The sequence below is a fragment of the Stigmatopora argus genome, chromosome 8 (assembly GCF_051989625.1).
Source record: "Stigmatopora argus isolate UIUO_Sarg chromosome 8, RoL_Sarg_1.0, whole genome shotgun sequence".
Classification (NCBI taxonomy): domain Eukaryota; kingdom Metazoa; phylum Chordata; class Actinopteri; order Syngnathiformes; family Syngnathidae; genus Stigmatopora; species Stigmatopora argus.
The window spans coordinates 6,751,764-6,773,190 of record NC_135394.1 but is presented as its reverse complement, the minus strand read 5'-3'; the positions used below and the strand labels follow the sequence as shown (position 1 = coordinate 6,773,190).

The following is a 21,427-nucleotide window of genomic DNA, read 5'->3' as shown; positions in this document are numbered from 1 at the left end:
CATGGAGCTTTGTGGGTTGGAGTTCTAAGTGAATGGGAGCTGATGGGGAGTTTTTGTGGGTCCTAGAATGTTGACCATGGAGTCAAATAACTCAAATAAATTCAGCGTGTGCTTTGTTGGTGGACCTTTCCCGAAATGTATTCCAAGAGGAGTGAGCAGAAGTTTGAAATTGAGTTGATTTGAAATCCTCTATAGAATGTTTTTTGTGGGTCCTAGTTAAATGTCAATGAGATCATTTTTTTCTGAGTCCTTCAATGGAAATTTTGTTTTGGATAGGTGAATGTTGAAAGTCACATAAGTGAATAGAGATGTAGTGTTATTATCTACCAGATGCACACATTTCACATTACAAGTTGGCAGATGTTTCACTCCTGTGTATTGGAATATCCTTGAAACGACAAAGGTGTCCCCACGGTATGTTTTCCGTAAAGGTGCTTTTGAGCTATTTGAAAACATAATCATAATGGAATTAGCACATAATGTTAATGGCTTTGCCATTCTGGTCAGGAATTTGACAGATAAATAAAAAAAAACCTATGTTTGCATGGAGCCTGCGTTGCTGCACTGCTGCTGTTAAATTCTCTTCAAAGGGACTTTGAAAATCTCATTTTCATGCAAATGCCTCCAGGGAGTCATTTGCTCTTTTCTTCCCTGTGCAGCCCAAAAGGCTCAATAAAAGCCAATGGGCTGAAGGGAACTAGTTGTTGTTGCACAAACAGCACATGTTTTGCTCAGTGTGGGTCCATGAACAGTTCTACTTGGGCCCCAGTTCATGTTCTCCTACCATATGGGCCATTATGAAGTTTTCTCCAATAAAAAAGTTCATTTAATGAAGATTTGAAAGTAGTACATAAACAAAATGCATGAATTGATAGTCATAATGCTAATGGCCACTTCAATGTGTACAACATACATACCCTCTGAACAGACTTAATATCTAAACTTTTTTTCAAAAATGGTAATTTCTTATTATCACGTATCCCTAATTATTTTGATTGGATGTCAATGCCTTGGTGGAGATAATAAAGAAACACATACAATCAATCATTCCTTCAATATTAGGTACATCGGCAGTGCAAGGTAATAGTTACTCCCTAATTGGGATTGGTGTCCTACCGGTTTCATGTCCAAATTCGAGTCTAAGGCACATCATTTAGAGTTGACAATACACAGTGCACACAACAAGAGTTAATATGTGAAAGTTTAACATTTGCACCAATGAATAACCTCCATTTCCGCATTATCTTCATTCTTTTATTAATTGAACCTTTGCTGAATTTAGTCAGCGCAATCAAGTACTGATGAAGCAGGATACACCATGAATTGTTTTACAGCCAATTGAAAGTAACAAGAAGACAATTTGAGGGTTCAATCAGCCTACCATGTATGTTTTTGGAATGTGGGAGGAAACCGGAGTACCTGGAGAAAACCCACACAGGCACAGGGAGAACAAGCATACATAGGAAGGCCAGAACCCACCAGGGAGTGAATCCTTGATATAGGAACTGTTAGGCCAATGTGATAACCACTTAATATTCCCTATTGTTTTAAAATGTACAGAAAAAGAAGGGATGTTCAAATTGTTACCACTTGGTGTCAAAAAACAATTAGTTGACAAATGAATGCAATTACTCAAGCCTGTTGTTGCTAGACACACTCAAGAAGCCTGGTTGAAATGTACAGAAAATAAAGAGAAAAGAACAAAAATGATAAGGACAATCTTATTATTTTTTTTAAATGTTGATTTGGCAAACTGTTTAAGCCAGATAAACTATTCAAATGGGTCTTCATACTTTGGCAATGTAACTAGTTAAGGCTTCATTACTGCACGTTGCTGCCATCTGCTGGAAAATATTTTCTGTTCCACCGTCGGAACTTTAGTCCTTATATTTAGTCCAAATATTATGTGATTGTTGCTATCTCCTATCACTAAAATGAAAAGTGGTTTAGGGTTTTGTATCTACGATGATAATTTAGATGAAGATCATGAATGACTGAGTCACTCAGGAATATGAGATTTAATATTATAATTACTATTTTGTCCTAAAAAAAACCCCAGCATTCTGATACAAATTTACAGAAATTACATTTTGCAAAGCTTCTCAGTGTATTTTGTCTCAATAAAAAAAATTCACGTAGTATTTCACAAACTCCAAAAGATGGAAATGTGAGATAAGAACTGAACATCAGTTATTACTCAAATGGTAGTGCTGTTTAGTTTAAAAAGGTTGCTTGTTTATTGATTATAGAAGTATCATACAAGCAACAACAACTTCAAAATGGAGGCATTTGAGTAAAAAGGCTCCCAATCAGGTAAAAAGAACCCTGTTGCATATGATTGTTCTAATTTTATAAGAATGTTTCTCTTATGCTTTACACACTTTTCCTAGGTAACTTAAAATGTTTCCAAGATCAAAATAGAAGACAGACTGCTCCTTTGCAGTGTAGCTGGACCACTTTCTACTCTTAAACCTCCAAGCAACAGTACATTCGACCAGTTTATGGTACGGTTTAAGTTTTATTGAGAAAGCTAATGGAATGAAAAACGAAAAAAAAAACAAAAAAACTAGAGTCAGTTCAGTCATTGTCTGACTCACTAGAGCTGGAGGAGGAAGAGGAGCTTTCCTTTTTACTCTTCACCTGTCTCTTCTTATGCTTCCCATGCTCCCGTTTGTTCTTCTTGCTTTTCTTCTTGTGGCTTTTCAGCTTTTTTTTCTTACTTTGCAACTCATCATCAGATGCAGAGATGGACCTGCTACGTTTCTTTTTCTTCCTGGTAGCTTGTTCATCACTTGACGGTGAAGAATATCTAGAAATTTTAACAAAAAGAGTCAGTGGAATGCAAATTATTACAAAGTCAAAAATGAATGCATGTGTTTGTTTCTCTTACAACTAAGATGCTATTATTATTATTTTTAATCTAGAAGAAAACAAGTACAGGAAAGATGCCTGCCTAAGTAGTTGTACAGTACAAAATCTAACAAATACATTGCACTCCTTGAAGTGGAAATAATGTCCATCACAAAATGTTTGACAACTAGCATTAATCTAAAAGAAGTTGTGCTCACTGTCATAAATTTTTTTTTGCAAAATTGAATCTTTATCTGGATGAAACCCTTCTATAATTCGTGAGGTCACTATCAACAAGGAGTTTTTTGTAATCATGAAATAAGATAACAACTTTTTTTTTAACACTGTGGAAATAATTTACCTCTTCCTCAATTTCTTTTCTTTGTTTTTCTTCTGCTTGTGCCTCTCTTTTCTACGGCCATCATCAGAAGGGTCTAAAAAAGAGAAAGCCAGTCAGAAACAGGTTACAGACTACTGGTGACATGTGTCAATGTTTTTTTTTAATTTCTATTGTACTGCACCCACAGTTTCTGGTGTTCCTTTTACAGATGAGAAATTATGGGACCTTTTATGAGCCGACCCAAGAATAACGTGTACCTACATAACCAATTAATCATTGCCATGTACATATGAAAACTGCTGTTTTTCTGTAATGGATGTGATCTCTCACCTCGACGACTTTGTCCGCTTCGACCCAACGCTTCCTCCTCACTTTCCTCTGTGCTTGTGCTACTTACATCCAGAACAATGTCTTTCTGGGGGTCAACTCTGACAAAATTTCTGCACTCAAAGGTCAAGTGGCCCGCTATAAAATAAAATAAAATAGTTTGGACAATCATTCCAAAGTATAAGAATGGTATGCACAACAAATGAACAGCAAAGGCATTGACAGTTGCTATTAGACCAAAAAAAATAAAGAGATGGATTGTTTTAGCTTCAGGTTTAGTGATAAGATTGGAAATAAACTTGACTTATACAGGCACAAATACCTGCTAAAAGAGATGAATAGAGAACTAGATCCAATGCATACTTACGATATCCGCATTTCTTGCATCCAGCTCTAATGGTATCCTTATTTGGACCTGTTTTAAAAGGAAAAATTTGAAGGAACTCAGTGTTGCAACAAAATATTACATTAGAGAAGTGAAACAGTTCTGGAACGTTGCAAGGATAAGTCAAATCCATTCAAAAATACAATATATACAGAATAGTTTTCAAATGCATTACTACAATACTTGAGTCTGTGGCTGTCTCCCTTTTACGACTAGTCTAAGTCAGAAACCTCTGCAAAGGCTTACATACATAGGAGTATATTAGAAATGTGTAAGAGATAAAGTTACGAAAGTAAACATACCAGGTACCGCCATTTTCGCTGTTTAGAAAGTGCAGATTTTTTTTTCTAAAGCACAAAAACTACCATCTTAATGGTCCGTGTTCTCACTCAAAATAGAACCGGGTAGAAATGTTAGTTCCCTGTATAAAACAAAACGTTCCGCCTCGTGTGTGTCTCTCACTGTAGTACTTCAACGCTGAATGGTAACGAGACGAATAATCTATTTATCCATCTTCATGAAATGTACGATTATCTTTATTGGAGTTTAAAACTCACTTTATGTGGATTCATTGATAGCATTTTTTTACAGAATGGCACGCTATACCTTACTGCCGTAACCATTGTCTGTAAATAATGAACACGCCCACGAGAAAGCAAAATCTGCAATGCCGAACACGTAATACGCTCTCTTACCACTAAGTGTCGCACTTTGCACATTTTATAATCAAGACTTATTTGACCTGATTTACAGTTACAGTTCACAACAATTGTTACCTTTGCATTATTGTACAACACCCACAACTCTATCAACTAGTCTACCCTTTGAGCAGTGTGAAACTCTCAAAGGTTTCTACACTACGGATCAAAAATTACTACATTGCGGTTGTGCGAATACGAGGTTTCATCATTTGTGTAGGATTTTCTTGAACACTGATGACTTGCGCACTAAACACGATTTATTTGGTAGGGTTCAATGGGACCATCCAAATATGTTGCTGCCGAAAAGTAACGATGAAAAACGCACCTCAAGTTAGGTGTGATTACTGTCACAGGGGTATTGAGATGAATATCCTTCATTTTTTCAACCACTTATCCTTACAAGAGTCACGGGGGTGCTGGAGCCAATCCCAGCTAACTATGGGCATCAGGTAAGGATCACCCGGAATCGATGGCCAGCCAATCGCAGGGCAGAAGTAGACGGACAACCATTCACACTCACACTCACACCTAGGGGCAATTTTAGAGTGTCCAACCAGCCTACCCTGCACGTTTTTGGGATGTAGGAGGAAACCAGAGCACCCTGAGAAAACCCACGCAAGCCTGGGGAAAACATGCAAACTCCACACAGTGAGGGACCTGGGATCAAATCCTTGATGCCAGAATTGTGAATAGATTTAGTGCAATTAAATGGTCACAACTATAATCAGAGGCAGTCCTGGCTAATTTTGCGCCCTGCGTGACATAATTAATACTAACTGTTTTGATACGACACTATGCTGAAAACTTCAATCCGAATCATCAGCCTCCAACAATACCCGGTTAGGAAGCTCATTTATTGGTTAGCACCTCACAAATGTGAAGGAAGGCCAAACTGTGCATCCTGGTTTAAACAATGATTTATTTTATTATTATCATTGTTGTTATTTTTACATGCAATTACAAGAAGATTTTACGTCATGTGTGGAGGTTGGGGGTGGTCGGGTGGGGAGGGGTTTCTCTGTTTATTTCTTCCTGGCTCTGGATTCAGGTGGGGAACATATACTATTGACATTGACTCTTTTCCACCCAAAGACAGTAGGCCACAAAGCCATCTGGATATACTATATTTATACAGGATCTGTGTGAAATTGGTACTTTACTTTGAGGGGGTGGAACTCATTCATTCATCCATTTTCCATAGCACTTATCCTCACAAGGGTGGAACTATTGTAATTAAAAGGCTTAAATGGTAAATATGCCTCATGTATTCAAGATTTAGACCTCAAGTGTAGCATTTCTTTTTAAGTTTACTGACAATTTTGCTCAAAATGGGATTAATAAACATTTTCTAGTCTCTATTTCAAGATTAAGAGTAAGCCAATACTGTCCATCAAATCATCATGCCTAACATTTTCAGGAAAAATATTTGTCCTTTACCTGATTGCTTTTCCAGTTAAGTCTGTTCGGGTTTCTAGGGAGGTTAATTGAAGGCATGCAGCCAGCAAGAGTCAGAGGACCGATGGAAAATGTTGTCAGCACCCCTGCACACACACAAGGCACACACATTTGAACATGTCATTAAGTTAAAATAAAATAAATATAACAGACAGTGTAACCTACTTACCTACATTACTTACATAAAACCTAACCGCAAACTCAAAATAGAGTTTAATCCACAATAGCTCTGTGTATTTTTCCTGCACATTTCCATCACAGCAAAAGTTTAAAACAAGCATATTACTCATAGGGCCCAAAATGGTAAATGGGATGAATATTTTTTTCTCACCACTCCTTCTTCTTTTCTGTACATACTTGGAGTAGCATCCCTTTGCAATGGAGAAGATGTCTCAAAATGATATGTTCATTGGATTAGCAGAAGCTGACAGGCTTGTTCAGAAACCAGTTGTGTATTGGCCCATGATAGAACATTCCATTGTGTGTTCTTCATATGGTTCATCTTGACCTCAGCCTCATTTCTTTGACCTGGCTTCTGATATCCATTAAAATATTATGCAACTGAGACAGCCCCAGAACGCGAAGATGCAAGCCTTTGATTGTGAGCTCTAAATATGGAATGACTCAGTTGCGGAACATGTTCTTGAGCCGTGTAAAAGGAAACTGCAGTGAGCTCTCTTGCTCCAATGAGCACAGACCAATTGTCATTTGGGTCTCTTACTTTTCAAAATAATTAGTAGAAAGCAAAACCATGGTTTGACAAATTAGTTGGAGGGTTCTTTCGTCACAATGGAAAGGAAATGTTCAGAATTTAAGAGGATGATCTTTTGATAATTTAATTTGACTTGGGCCCAAGATTTTTCACCTGGCACCATTGAAATTATGGCTTCATCCCTGGTGCCAATATGATCTATTTAGTTGACACTCGAGTACACACAAATCATAGGTGGTCTGGTGTAGGTCACGACGTACTTAGCCTATGAATAGGTTTGTTTTGTGCCCAGGTGAAATGCTATGAAATAGATTGTGATCCTCAATAGGGAAATCAAATGTCAGATCCAACTGAACTCATCTCAGTAGGTATGGTTAGCACCTGGTGGACATGGTCGAGGATGATTTTGGACTATGGCCCACCAAATTTCAGCAAGCCTCCAACATGTAAATAAGCGCTTGTCTGACCTCAAGCGCCAGAGTGTGTAGTCTCCTGACCACTTGACACAATGTTCCTCCCTCAGCATGATCCTCAAGACTGGGTGGCCATGCAGGAAACCAGCTTTGGCATGCACTCAGGAGGGTAAATAGAAGCCTAGTAGAACAGGCACTGGAATCCAAATTTACACTCGACAAATGATTGTACTTGAGTTTTACTTTCATTTATTTGGACTAAGACTGAGAGGAGAAAAAGAAACCTTTTATTTACATTGTCTTACTCCATTTGTTCCCCCAATACTAAATTACCGCTTACTTACATAAATGTAAAATGATTCCTAATGGGGCGGCATGTTGGTCGAGTGGTTAGCCTCACAGTTCTGAGGTTGAGGGTTCGATCCCAGATGGGTCCTCACAGTGTGGAGTTTTTGCATGTTTGCAAGTAAATTTGAACACACGTGTAACCCCCATTTTCTTCCTCTTCCACAAATATTTTTTTCTTAGGTGTCTTTCAATAGAGCCATTGACAAAACAATTTCCGAATGATTTACATTTGTCCCATTTCTTTACATTAGAAAAACTTCACATTTGAACAGTGGCATTTAGACTTTTTTCCCCATCGGTAATATGTAAGAAAGGTGCAGTTCATCCACATTCCCCAATGATACGCCACCTGCCTGTCTCCCCCCGGCCTTCCTCTGCTTCCAGAATCTCCCTACGAATGTGAAAGCTCTTTAATGAGGGTCTTTGATGTGGATAGATCTACGCTAAGCAGAGAGCTTAGTGGTGAAGGAGTGAGGCAAATAATATGAGGCAGTCAAGTACAGCACAGATGTGTGTAATGATTCAAAATCTCTCGCTCTTTTTTCTACTGCAGTTCAGTGTCCCCACATCATTGTGTTTACCTTTAGCAACATGCCTATTTAACATATACACAGTATCATTATATCATTTTTTAGGACTCCATCACCTTTTCTCTTACTTGATACCCAATCAGAATTAAATTTTTGTTAGTATTCTATGACAGTACTTTTACAATTTAAAAAACCCATTATAATAGCTTTGCCTAAAACTAAAGCAATAAAAAAACTTTTGGGTGTGTCCAGTAAGGATTGTCACCAATTATTTTCCTAACTTTTATGGACAGAATATCTATATGGGAGATCGACCGGCGGATCGATGCGGTCTCTGCAGCGATGCGCACTCCGCATCGGTCCGTCGTGGTGAAGACAGGGTTGAGCCAAAATGTGAAGTTCTCCATTTACTGGTCAATCTGCGTCCCTACCCCCACCTACGATCACAAGCTATGGGTCATGACAGAAAGAATAAGATCCTGAGTACAAATGGCCGAAATGAGTTTTCTCCACAGGGTGTCCAGGCTCACTCTTACAGATAGGGTTGACTTGCATTTGACTATCCCTCAAAACATTTATGAATAAATAAATAATAGTTGCTAAGTGATTTTATTTCAGATTGTGAAAAAATATCTATCACTTGTAAAGGTCCATCTCAAAAAGAAGGTCCTACAGACTGCAGTCTGCAAAAGCTTGTAATTAAACCAACATTGTCTCATATTAAGGTTATTATCTATATACACCAGAGGCTTCTGGTGATTATATTCGGGGCAATAAAACAGTTTTATTGCAAAATTGATCCTTGTAGGTAAATGATAAAAATAATTTCTGATATTGTGGGTGCTAAATGAAAAACATGCGCCATACTTTGAGAACCTAGATAATGTGCATTTTTTTCAGTTTCTTTTGTTTGCTTTGGTGTTGCATGCTGTTTTTATTGTTTAAAGATCTTTACTGAAACAAAGTACAATTTTTCATTTAAAAAAATCTCACAATTTCAAAGTTGTGTTTAATTTTAAAAATTTAGATTTTTGGCCCTAATCTCCCTTTTAAATTAAATTGAATTTCTTAAATTCTGTGCTATTTATCACAGCCTTTTGAAACTTTAGAGTCATTACATTAAAAAGTGATTTATAAAAATGATATTATTATTATTTTATTTAATGTCTTGTTTTGTTGTGTGTTCAATTTAATACAGGTAACAAGAAAAAAAATTGAATTCTGCATTTTCCATCATTATTGAGGATAAGCTGAAAGTCAACCATTGGGATTTAGTTTGGTAGACTGAAAAAAAAAGATAAATTATATTGCTTTGAATGCTGGAAATCTACTGGATAAAATTCCCAATGCTGTTGTCATTCAACAAGTTCTAACACTTGCTATAATAACCATCTTTATCCACCTTGGCCTTGATTGATGAGCTACGGTGTAAACAGCCAACAGCTATTTGCACTCATCTTGCAAGGAGCTAATTCCACCTTGCTGGCATGATCTAAACTTTCTCCCCGGGCCTAGGCAATGACGAATGGGCAGAGGATCGTGCCTTTACTAGTTACTTCATTTTGTTATAAGTGTTATTCCCTGCTCATGTAGTGTAGTGTTGGCATCTCTCACCCAAATTGCAGCTGTTTAGTAGTTTCAAGCACTTTTGATTAAGCACTTGACTTACCATAAAGCCATATTGGCAAAGACTGAGCGGCTGGCAAAAAGAAGTGACGCTATAATGAAATTCATGAGGTGAGAGTCGTTTGCCTGAAATGTGATACCTCTAGCCCAGTTGAACAAGAGCTGAAAATCACCCCATTTCACATATTAACTCTTATGCTCGTGCAGGAGAAAAACCTTCTTCTTTTTACCGTTTTATGCAATCTCCGATAACTCATGTCTTAAAATGCTAAACATTTAAATGCAAAGCCAGAAAACAATTCTCCTCTCATATGAAGCAGAATACATCAAGGCCTAATCGTTCTCTAGTATAGCTTGGACTGTCAATTGAAGACGGAGGGGAAAGAAATGGAAAAAATAAATGCTTAGAATTTGTCATGTTGTGGAGGCCAACAAAAACTGTGTAGCACTTTTTTCTCCTACCCATTTTTCATTTAAGCCGGTTGCAAGCTGCTCATAGACCTTAACAGCATCAAGGGCAGATTCAAGTTTATAGCATTCACATTTGTGAAGGTGAACTGCATTGAAGTACTAATTCCTTTAAAACAATATAAACGAATGAGGAGAGGGGCTGTCATGCTAAAGTACTCCTGTGTGGTCTCTCACTTCTTTTCTCTCTCTCTCTTACTCTCTAGTTCCTCCCTCTCTGATATTCTCTCAGAGCCTATGAGCTGGCGAGGGCCCTTCCTTACTACACACCCAGCAAGGCTTTAAAAAGGCAGGTCTCCCTCTACAAGCGTTTCTGCCTTTTTGGTTTTGGCATTTTCCTCTGAAAACCGGTCGTGTCCAGCCTCCTGTTCACATCACACCAGGGATGCAGGCGCCACATTGTTGGCCTCAGAATCTCCCACTAATTCTTCTGGGAACTATGTTGCTGGCAACAAATTGGACTGCTGTGAAGAGCCAAGGTGAGGAGTCAACAGGGATACTATTGGTCTCTGTGGTTGGACTATTTCTGGCATTGTGTGTGCAAGTACAGGTAAACTCAACATGGAAATTTCCTTGAGGACAGTCTTTGCATCAGAGCAGAATGCATAAACTCAGGTGTATAAACAGAGAGGAAAGTCAGCAAACCTGCAGATGGGTAAAAGTATGGAAACCAGAGGCAGGTTTATTGTTAGTAATTCTCTTTTTTATTGATCATCTTTTAATGGATAGAAAACATTGTAGCTTCTTAATTGGTTTCCATTTACAATCTACGGAATCTGAGCAGGATAAAACAAACATCAGTAAAAATTATTTAGTTAAAAAAGTATAGCAAGGCCAACCTGTGTGTTAGCACACCAGACTCGACAGGTGTAACACTACTACTCCTGATGTCCTCTCAAATTGTGTTGAAATCCATCCCAATGTTCTACACACATGCATGTATCACATTCTCGGTCATCTTCACAGCCTATTACGACCATGAAAGAGAACCGGCCTACTGGGATGCCAAGGCCAAGGAGACGTTGGATGCTGCATTGAGACTCCGCCCCCTGGAGCACCAGGCCAAAAACATCATCTTGTTCCTCGGAGATGGTATTCTTCCTATTACTAGAGCATTTTCTATCACACAGGCAATGCGGTTCTTTTTAAAGGCGGATTCAAAATATAGCATTATGGATTGCAAAAAAAGCAAGAGTTTGCAAATTTTGATGCAGGATTATGTGTATTGGTGCATAGTTGATAAGTACTCAGTCAAATTGGACTGAGTGGATGAGACTGGAATATGAGGGCCATATTCATGTACTTAGTGGGAAATTGAAAGTCTGGATCAACCATTTGTAACAGATTGTGCAAAGCAATCTGAGGTTGACTGTTACAGTCCCCTGATTAATTGAATTAATTCCAATAGATATCATTCTTGATGGAGCGAATAAAAAGGTGGAACGTGAATAATGACTAACCCACCTACTTGCATCTAAATGTTATTTACATCTTTTGGATTCAGACAAAAGAAAGGAAGCACTTGAGCATTGGATCAACAACTAAACCAAAGAGGAGTTTGGATATCCTTTTCAAGTTTTCAATATGCTACAAGAACACAAACTACAATTTAAAATGCATTTGTGGAAACAATTTGCAGTACATCAATGTGAAATAGGATCGGTTTGGTCAGAGATGACTATTTCTGTACATAGAATTCTTTCTCACATCCAATGTTCTTGTTCATTTCAAATATATTCGATGGGGTTGAGTCTCAGAGCTCTCAAATTCCTCAACATTAAACTCATCCATGCCTATCTTTATGGACCTTGCTGTATGCACAGGGGAACTGTCATGCTGGAGGAAAAACGACCCTTTTCCAAATATTGTAGTTGAGGTTCAATATGTATATTTAATGTATAAAATAAATTTGACAGCTCAGTCTTAGTGTACATAATTGTCTACCCATATTATTCTTTATGTCTGTCATATAAACCAGTTATTAGAAGGAAAAAGGAAAGGAGTTGGGTAATTTTAATCCTAAAACCTAACTTTTCCTGTGGCTGAAGTCACAGTTTGATATATTACTTATTACGTCAGTCAGGGATGAGAACCATTTGTTGGTAGGAGTTAAGGATATGGAGTTACAATTTGCATCGCAATGCCAATGAGTGCAGCGAGGGTTGTCAGATTAGATCTGCAAGATGTGACCTCTTTAGTCAATGCAACTGAAGAGATGACTAGAACCAGTGGGGGATTTTTTTTCCATTAAATTTGGAACAGTGTATTTAATGATGTTAGTTTTCCTTAAATTGTTGATGACCAAGTAACATATAGTAGTGGACTGTAAAATTTAAAAAAGGAAATAGATAAAAAGTGCTAGTACAGGCTGCTACACTTTTCAGATTGCAATGCTTTGTTGTTTACTGTAGTTGGTTCCCATCAGAATTCTTCTTCTTAATACTTCTTTCATTATATTGTATATTCTGTACCACACTTGGTATGTCAGTTCATGATGTTTTCTGTATATAGGAGATTGTGATCATTCTTACTCCATGGAGGTTAGTGCTGATATTATTAACAGATGTTGGGGTCTTTCTTTTCAACTGTTATAATGTTTCTGTCATCATGTACTACTATTTTCCATGGTGAACCCATATGACATCTGTTACTTTGTACACCAGTGGTTTCTTTGGAAATTCTTAATGGTGGTATTGATGATGGCCAATATGTGTCTATCAGATCCAATTTGATCAGATTTTCCATCTTCTTCAAAGTCTATACCATGTCTTTCCATCTTTAGAGTCCCCTCTCGCTTATATTTTTACGTTAGGTTCCATCTGTGCGTAATATTAAAGTAGTCTGTACTCAGAAGCAGACATTCAATTGTAATTATAGTTCAAATAATAAAAAAAACTGTCAGACAAATGTAAATTTGGTGAGGTTAACTCATTCAGTGCCATTGGAGTTGATAAACAAAGTATAAGTTAATGCAACATTGATGAATATTCATTCATTTTCCATATCGTTTGTCCTAATAAAGGTCGAGAGGGATGCTGGAGTGTATCCCAGCCAAGAATGGTCAGCAGGTCACCCTGAATTGGTCGCCAGCCAAGCACAAGGAGATGGACAACCATTCACACCCACTCTCATACCTAGGGGAAATTTAGAGTGTTTAACCAGCCTCCCATGCAGGTTTTGGGGCTGTGGGAGATAAAAGCACGTAAGCCCAGGGAGATCATGCAAACTCCACACAGGAAGGAGTGAACCCTCGATCTCAGATCTGTTTGACGGACATGCCAATAACTCTGGTAGAGTATACAGTAAAAGTAAAGTGATTATCTTCACTGCCAATATATTTGACAGTTAATTCATAACCAAAGAAAATAATGTAACCCCATGTATATCTATAATTGTTTAAGGAAAAAACTACAAAAAACAAGAGCTAAACGCAAAATATACTGTACTTGGCAAAACATTCAGTGATGTTGCACAGAGGTGTAAAATTGGTGGAAAATTGCACATGTTGACATGGGAGTTATTCTTTAAACAGGGGTCGTAATGCTTGCCAAGTGCTGCTCTGTGTGAAAACCACAGACTTAAATGTGCAGGTCCATTTGCAGTTTTTGTTGATTTTGATGGCATTGAGTCTGTTTTCTTGGAAGATGGTTAAATATTTTTTTAAAAACACAATTTGACAGGAATAGCTTGAACCCTTCAAACTAATATTTTTCTTTTCAAACAAGGGGGAATGTGTCTGGTTAAGATTTTGGATGCTTGCAAGTAGAGAATACCCTTTGAAACTTTAAAGGGTCAGTGAGGTCATTAACATACAATAATATACAAAAAGAAGACGTTAACAAAGTCTGTGTAATGAATAAAAATAAATAATTTACACCTTGGGTGGTTAAAAGGCAAGGACAAGAAACAGATCTTTAAAAATACAAACAATGCACAAATGCACAATTCTTTTTAGACCATAGGCCATAATCAGATATTTAAAATTCTGTATCTCTACTTACTTGCATTAATTCATTAATTGATTCATCTTCTGTATTGATTGTCCTCACAAGGGTCTCAGATTTGCCTGAGCCCATTGCAGCAAGCCATGGGCAGGAAGCGGAGTACACTGTGAAATGGTTGCCAAACAACCTTTCACACAGCTCACAATTCCACCTATATATAGAGAGAATTAAGAGTGTTCAGCCTGCCGCCAGCAATGCAGTTCATCTATTTTTCCTGGTTATTTGTTTTCTATAATGCAAAGCATTGATGTTTTTCTATTCCAATTTAAACAAAGCGGCCATTGGTGGAGAGATTAGTAAAGGAATCTAAACAATATCCAGCAGAAGCACAGTAACCTGTCAATCATTATCTTTCAGGGATGGGTGTGTCCACTGTGTCAGCAGCTCGGATTCTTGAAGGTCAAATGGAAGGAAATGCAGGGGAGGAGACAGTACTGGCAATGGACACTTTTCCATATGTGGCACTTTCTAAGGTGACAATAAACCAACATATTAACACTACATTCCTGTTTTTATTCATACAATTACAAGTACAAGTGGGTGGGAATATCTGAGATACATGCCTTTGATTGGCCAAAATAATATTAACGTTTAAAAAAAAAACACCTTTTTTGCCTATTTCAGCCAACTATAGCCTATTATTTTTATGTATTCTATATATTTTCAGTTAAAAAAAAAAGATACTACTTTCTCTCCGGGCCTGTGTGGGTTTTTTTTCCGGGTACTCCGGTTTCCTCCCACATTCCAAAGACATGCATGGTAGGCTGATTGGACACTCTAGATTGCCCATTGGTATGAGTGTAAGCGTGAATGGTTGTTTGTCTCTTTGTGCCCTCCAATTGGCTGGTGATTCTGGATGTCCCCTGCCTGGTCCCTGTTGTGACCTGGGATAGGGTCCAGCAGCCCCCGCCACCCTTGTGAGGATAAGCGTTCAGCAGCCCCAGCGACCCTTGTGAGGTTAAGCGGTTCAGAAAAGGAATGAATGAATATTTAATTCATATTTTCTCTCACCAGACCTACAGTGTAGACAAGCAGGTGGCAGACAGTGCAAGCACAGCTACAGCCTACCACTGTGGAGTGAAAGCCAACGCCAAAACTGTTGGACTGAGCGGCAACGCAGTGGCCTATGAATGTAATACCACTTTCGGCAATGAGGTCTACTCAGTACTGCGACGTGCAAAAGCCAAAGGTAAATGCTATATAAAAGAAATGACGGTGCTCTGTATTGGAACAAAGGTCAACATATTCAAGTGATATGATTCTTATCTGTATAACACGATGACAAAAAAACCCATCTGATAAGCTTGTTACTGGACTAGCAACAATTATAGTTCAATGTTCTGATTACAAAGTAGGAAATCATTATGGAGTGGTTATCAAATCTTTAAAGGGTCTGAAAGTATATGATGTTATATTTTTTAGGTAAACATTCCTAGAAAAGGATTGCATTGCTTATATAAAAAAGTTAGATGTCGGATTGTTACTACAGAGCATTAATATTGTACTGTAATTTAGTGCCTTTTTCATATCAAATTTTATTGACTGTGTACATACTTTTTGTACCTATCACTAATACTGATTGACTCGTTATCTCTGGACACCATTTTTCTGCTCGGCACAAAAGTGAGTGACTAGCGAAGGGCAATTTCTAAACTAGTTTTGGTGATTTCGTGGGCACGCAGAAACGTGTCGGAAAGAGAGATGTGAGGCTTGAAGGCATGAATATCGCTAACACCCCCCAATAGCCAGCCTTCTTCAAATCGCCTTTGAGACCAATACAGCTTATCTTACCCAAGATTCAGTCAGTATTCATTCATAAAATTCATAATGATTAAAAGATACACTCGAGTACCAGGCCATGAAGAAAAGAAAAATATAATTTGTAATTTTTGAACATGAACAAATCATGTCATGTCTTCACTTTCCAGGTAAATCAGTTGGTATTGTGACTACAACTCGAGTCCAGCATGCATCACCAGCTGCTGCCTATGCACACTCAGTCAGCCGTAGCTGGTACAGTGATGCAGATCTTCCAAGTAGTGCACGTCATCAAGGCTGTGTAGACATCGCCACTCAACTAGTTACCAACGTTGACATTGACGTAAGATCATCTCTGTTATTTTATCAAATATTTAGGAAAAGTGCACAATTCACTGGATGAAGGCATAAGATTCCACAGGCATATTTATTCTTACTTTAGTGTAATGATTTATCTTAGCACATTCACATTATAGAATATACTTCGTACATAGTTTACTGCTTGTGAATGAGGGGATGTTTATTATTTTATGGTTCTTTTTCATAAAGTATAGTATGCATGCAAGGACTTTGGCCAGATTAAATGATCTGAACATTGGAGCCGCACAGGCTGGACGATGTGCAAAAAAGTAATAATTCTGAAGTGATTGTTTAATGGCTTACAGGGCATTACACACGTTGCCACTGCTCTTCTTGACTCCATACGATTTGAAAAGAATATTGAGAAAAGTACTTGTGGACAGCGCTCAGTCAGCTCGTGAAGTCTTGCTCAGTTGACATTTCTACCCTCTGATCTAAAGCCAGAGTACAACGGATGGTTATTCAATGTTTTCCCCCTCAAAGCATCCGATGGACTCAGCTAATCCTCTCTCTCTACGCCTTTGACCAACGTCATCCAGCAAGCCTCATTCATGGTCCATTAGTGTGCCAAGTTCTGCCCTCCTCTACATGACAAATTACAGTCAAATGTTGGTTTCTTTGCCCTGGTTTTTCCATGTATGACCATAGAGCAGAATAGCAATAATCCACGTGGCTAAATATCAAACCCACTGTTTATTGTAAAAATAATTATGAGGTTTCTTTTGGACTAAGACAGTTGATCCTGTTTGACAATGGTTGTCATTAGCATCTTTCAAGTAGAAGTTTCATTAACATGGCATTTATACTGCATGTTTGTTGTGCATGAGTACATAAAATAGCATTTAAACATGTTATATTAAATAGCATTTTTCTGATTCTAAATGCAGCATTTGAGACATAGAGAATAGGACAATGGAGGACTGACAATGTAAAAATTCAACAGAATTGTTCAACAAGTGGAGGATAATATATAATGACTCTTGGTGTCTCTTTAAGGTGATCTTGGGGGGTGGAAGGATGTACATGACACCAAAAGGCACCTCCGACCCTGAGTATCCAACTTCTAACTCTCGTAAGGGAGACCGCAAAGACCGGAGGAACCTTATAGATGTCTGGTTGAAAGCCAAACCAGTAGGTTCATTTTCAAAATCTTTAAAAATAAAACTCAAATACATGAGATTAGATATTGTTCTATATTTATGTGCAATCTATTTTTTCTTTCAGAACAAGAACTCACACTATGTTTGGCACAGGACGGAGTTTGACAAAATAAACATTAAAACTACTGACCGGCTCATGGGTGATTAAATTTTAATGTGCTAATTCATATGTAAAGTTATAGTACTGTATTATAATAGAATAATAATTGCATGTCTATTTCCAGCTTATCTAGTTGCTTATAATGGCAATTCCATCTTATCATCAAATGTCATCTTAACAGTTATAGGAAGTCCTCATAAAAATAAATAAATTAATGGCTGTCTGTCATTAACTCCTAACAATTTTGATAAGAACTCACGGACATGTTTTTTCTGAATGCACCGTGCAATCATCATATCGCTCACTTTCTGTTTGAGATACTTTCAAAGCAATTTCATATAAATGTTGATGAAAAGGCTACGTAAGTATTTACTTATTCTGTAACCAGTGAGTTCATCAAAAGCATGTTGTGTTACATCACCATTTTGTGAAACTCAAAGCTGTATTTTGCATTTGTACAAGCAGAAAATGGATAATTGTCACTTACCCATAACTATTTAAAGATTCATTGCTCGGTGGCTTGCAGTACAGATCACAAGTTGTTCATATCAAATACATTTGTTATAAAAGTGTTGCTAAAATGTCAACATAGCTCGAACAATTTAATTAAAACTCTCATTGTTCTCGCCTGTGAACAACTTGCCATTTGCAGCTAACCTTGCGATAGTCACCTGTTAGCAATTACTCTATTTACAAGATGTTTTTCCTACCACTCCCTTTAGTGTCTCATGTTTCCACCACTTAAACCTTTTTCGAAATGCAAACATATCACTCCGAATGAGCTCACCCTTTTTGTTGCTGTATTATTCTTTCAGGGTCTAAAATGTGTGTGCATGATGGATTATTTAAAAGACTATTCTCAACTGCATTTTCTATCCCACCTTCTACCCAGGTCTGTTTGAGCCAAAGGATATGAGATTTGAGGTTTTTCGAAATACCACCCGTGATCCTTCTATTGTTGAAATGACGGAGAAAGCCATTCAAATACTCAGCAAGAATCCAAAAGGCTATTTTCTTTTTGTGGAAGATGAGTATTTTATATTAGTAGCAGAAGGATTTGTTAAGATAAAGTCAAAGCAATATACCCGTATACAGAAAAAGAATACATTGCGCCATAGAGAGAAGAAATGTGAAAAATCTAATTATTCCATATATCATTCCATTAATATCTCATGTCACCTTGTCACAAACTCTAAGTTTCCTAGAAAATTTAATTCTTTGTTTTACCCAGAAATTTGGGAGAATTCAATTCCCCGTAGGAAAACTGTACTTTTTATTTATTCTATAGCCATAACGTGACTGTAAAATTACAGACAGAACAAGAAAATATTGGTACAAAATCATCAACAACTGTAACATTTTTTTCTCTTCTTTCTCAATACGAGGAAGAATTGATCATGGACACCATGATGGCATCGCCAAACTCGCACTAACGGAGGCTGTGATGTTTGACCGAGCAATTGAACGAGCGTCACAGCTTACTAGAGAATCTGATACATTGACTGTTGTCACGGCTGACCACTCACATGTCTTCACTTTTGGTGGCAACACACCCCGAGGAAACCCAATTTTTGGTATGAGTAATTTAAAGTCATGTTCTCTTTAACCAATATATTATTATTGTAATTTACCATCTTTTTTTGATCCAGGGCTTGCACCAAAAAAAGCAGATGACCAAATGCCTTTTACCAGCATCCTGTACGCAAATGGCCCTGGTTATGTACATATAAATGGAACCAGAGGGAACATCACCATGGTGGATTACTGTAAGGACATGATAATAACTTTCAGATGCAGAATTTCTACATGCTTGAGTATATTGATTTAATTATAGTTTGCTTTTAATCACTAGGACACAGAAGTTTAGCTATAATATTTGCAGGATTCCCTGTGCCATGTTCTGTTTCTTCTCAAACTCATCTTTGTGAATCACTTGGAAAAAGCATATGCCAACTTATTTTCCGTAGCTTAACTTCATGTTTAAGACCATCAAACAAATGTGAATATCCGACAACGTTCCAGCAGTGGTTTTTGCCCCATAACTCTGCCATGGATGCTAGTTGTGCCCAGTCTCTTGTTGGGTCATGAAATGCTGATTGATCTTCAAAGGCTGTCCTTGGTTTGGTTTAGCGCCAAAGCTATAAAAATGGTTTTATGAGTTGTAAATTACTTTCAATTTAAAAGACAGAACAGTAAAAAAAAAGTCTCAAAATCACTCATTTATACAGTGCCAGGTAGCATTAAAAGATTTTGACCCAGTCAATAAAAGAGGCTCAATTATCTTTACAGAGATTATCTTGTCTGATTATAACATTTTAATAATTAGAGTTGACAAACTATGCAAAAATGTGTTAAGGTAAGAATAAGAATAATCTGAGATTTGAGCAACTAATTTTGCATGCCCTTGGATGTACCTAAACTCTGGTTTTGTTTCTTGATTTTCTTCTGTAGAACTGTTGAACACTATACAAGCACTGATCCATTTTTCCTTCTTCTGTTCACCACCATTTAACTCAGTCGTTGCGTTATATGGGCTATGTATATTTGTCTTTCTCGGGATGAATTAGCTTTACTAGCCCTACGTTTTGTTTATCTAAACAAAACCATAGTCAAACCATCTATTTTGACTAGTGCAACACGTGGTATATCTGGGGTAACTTGTGAATAGTACAATTGAGGGATTGATTTCTATAAATGGACAGGTCTGGAGAACCCTTATAACAACACTTAGTAAAAGAAACACCTTATTAGAAGCTTTATGAATATGCTTTAAAAATATATACTGTATATAGTATGCAGGCCACAGGTGAAGACAGCTGTGATGCGTGTCTAAAAATATGTGTTGCGTTAAAAATGATCCATGCTAGATTTCTCTCACTGGCATCAAGATATGTGCTAAAAGATTGAATGAATCGTGCTGGAATCAATTACACTTGCCCTGGCAAATAAGCCTCACAATTATGGTTAAAAGGTTAAGCAGTTTGTTTTCTTACTGGAAAAAGCTAGATCTTGACTCAAGGCCGAACGTTTTATGGTGTTTTAAGCATTTTTTTGTGGTGGTGGTGGTTTCATGAGGTTAGAGCTCAGTTACATTCTCCTCCCTTTTCTTTTAATTGCCAGATGATGAGGAGTACATGCAGCAAGCCGCTGTCCCTCTTGACGCTGAGACACATGGCGGTGAGGATGTTGCCATTTATGCCAAAGGCCCCATGGCTCACCTCTTCCATGGAGTGAAAGAACAGAATTATGTGGCTCATGTTATGGCCTACGCTGCCTGTTTGGAACCCTACACCAACTGTCCGCCTCCCCCTCATTCTCATACATCCGCTGCATGTGTGACAACACCCTCAAACCTAATATTTGGACTAATTGGCTTCCTTTGGCTCTCCAGATGACATCCAGACACAGATTTGACACACATAGTACATATAATATGTATACATATAATAGTGCAACACCAAGTATCCTTCCAGTTGACATTTTGGCAATTAAAACATAGCGTAAATATATATAGTGCGCTCTCATTTTAAAATTCAAGCAACTATGCAACCAATCGTGGTATTTCACAAACAAGATTAACCAAAATATGGAGGGCCATATGTGGGTATTGGATTGGATTGGATGTGATGGACGGGTTTCTGTCCAACTCTCATTTTTACATTTTTACAAAACAACATGAAGGCAACAGGGAGGTTGTTCAGTTTGTAGAAGCTTTATCTTGACACTGTATAGATGACTGGACTCTAAACCCAGAGCAAATCTTGCGATTTCAAGTACTAAACGTTAGTATTTTAAGAATTTATAATGGTACTGTATATCTTTAGGATTGTTTCGTTTGCTGAGGCGCCAGAGTTAAATTTTCTGTTGTCCAAGTTGCTGTCACTTATCTT

At 37.6% G+C, this 21,427-nt stretch overlaps 2 protein-coding genes across 2 annotated transcripts; one reads left to right on the top strand and one right to left on the bottom strand.

Annotated features, from left to right (window-relative positions):
• Window positions 1-2,003: 2,003 nt before the first annotated feature.
• Window positions 2,004-4,472, bottom strand: srek1ip1 (SREK1-interacting protein 1). Its single transcript, XM_077607784.1, has 5 exons — window positions 4,205-4,472; window positions 3,885-3,932; window positions 3,521-3,655; window positions 3,212-3,284; window positions 2,004-2,809 (listed from the first exon to the last, which is right to left on the bottom strand). The coding sequence occupies exons 1-5, from the start codon at window positions 4,215-4,217 to the stop codon at window positions 2,578-2,580; spliced, it is 501 nt and encodes a 166-aa protein (XP_077463910.1). The 5' UTR covers window positions 4,218-4,472; the 3' UTR covers window positions 2,004-2,577.
• Window positions 4,335-21,426, top strand: LOC144079182 (intestinal-type alkaline phosphatase-like). Its single transcript, XM_077607783.1, has 12 exons — window positions 4,335-4,426; window positions 10,362-10,634; window positions 11,122-11,247; window positions 14,517-14,632; window positions 15,174-15,348; window positions 16,088-16,260; window positions 17,274-17,408; window positions 17,502-17,577; window positions 18,430-18,564; window positions 18,920-19,111; window positions 19,187-19,303; window positions 20,658-21,426. Exons 2-12 carry the CDS (start codon window positions 10,541-10,543, stop codon window positions 20,930-20,932), a joined length of 1,614 nt encoding a protein of 537 aa, XP_077463909.1. The 5' UTR covers window positions 4,335-4,426; window positions 10,362-10,540; the 3' UTR covers window positions 20,933-21,426.
• Window position 21,427: the final 1 nt, after the last annotated feature.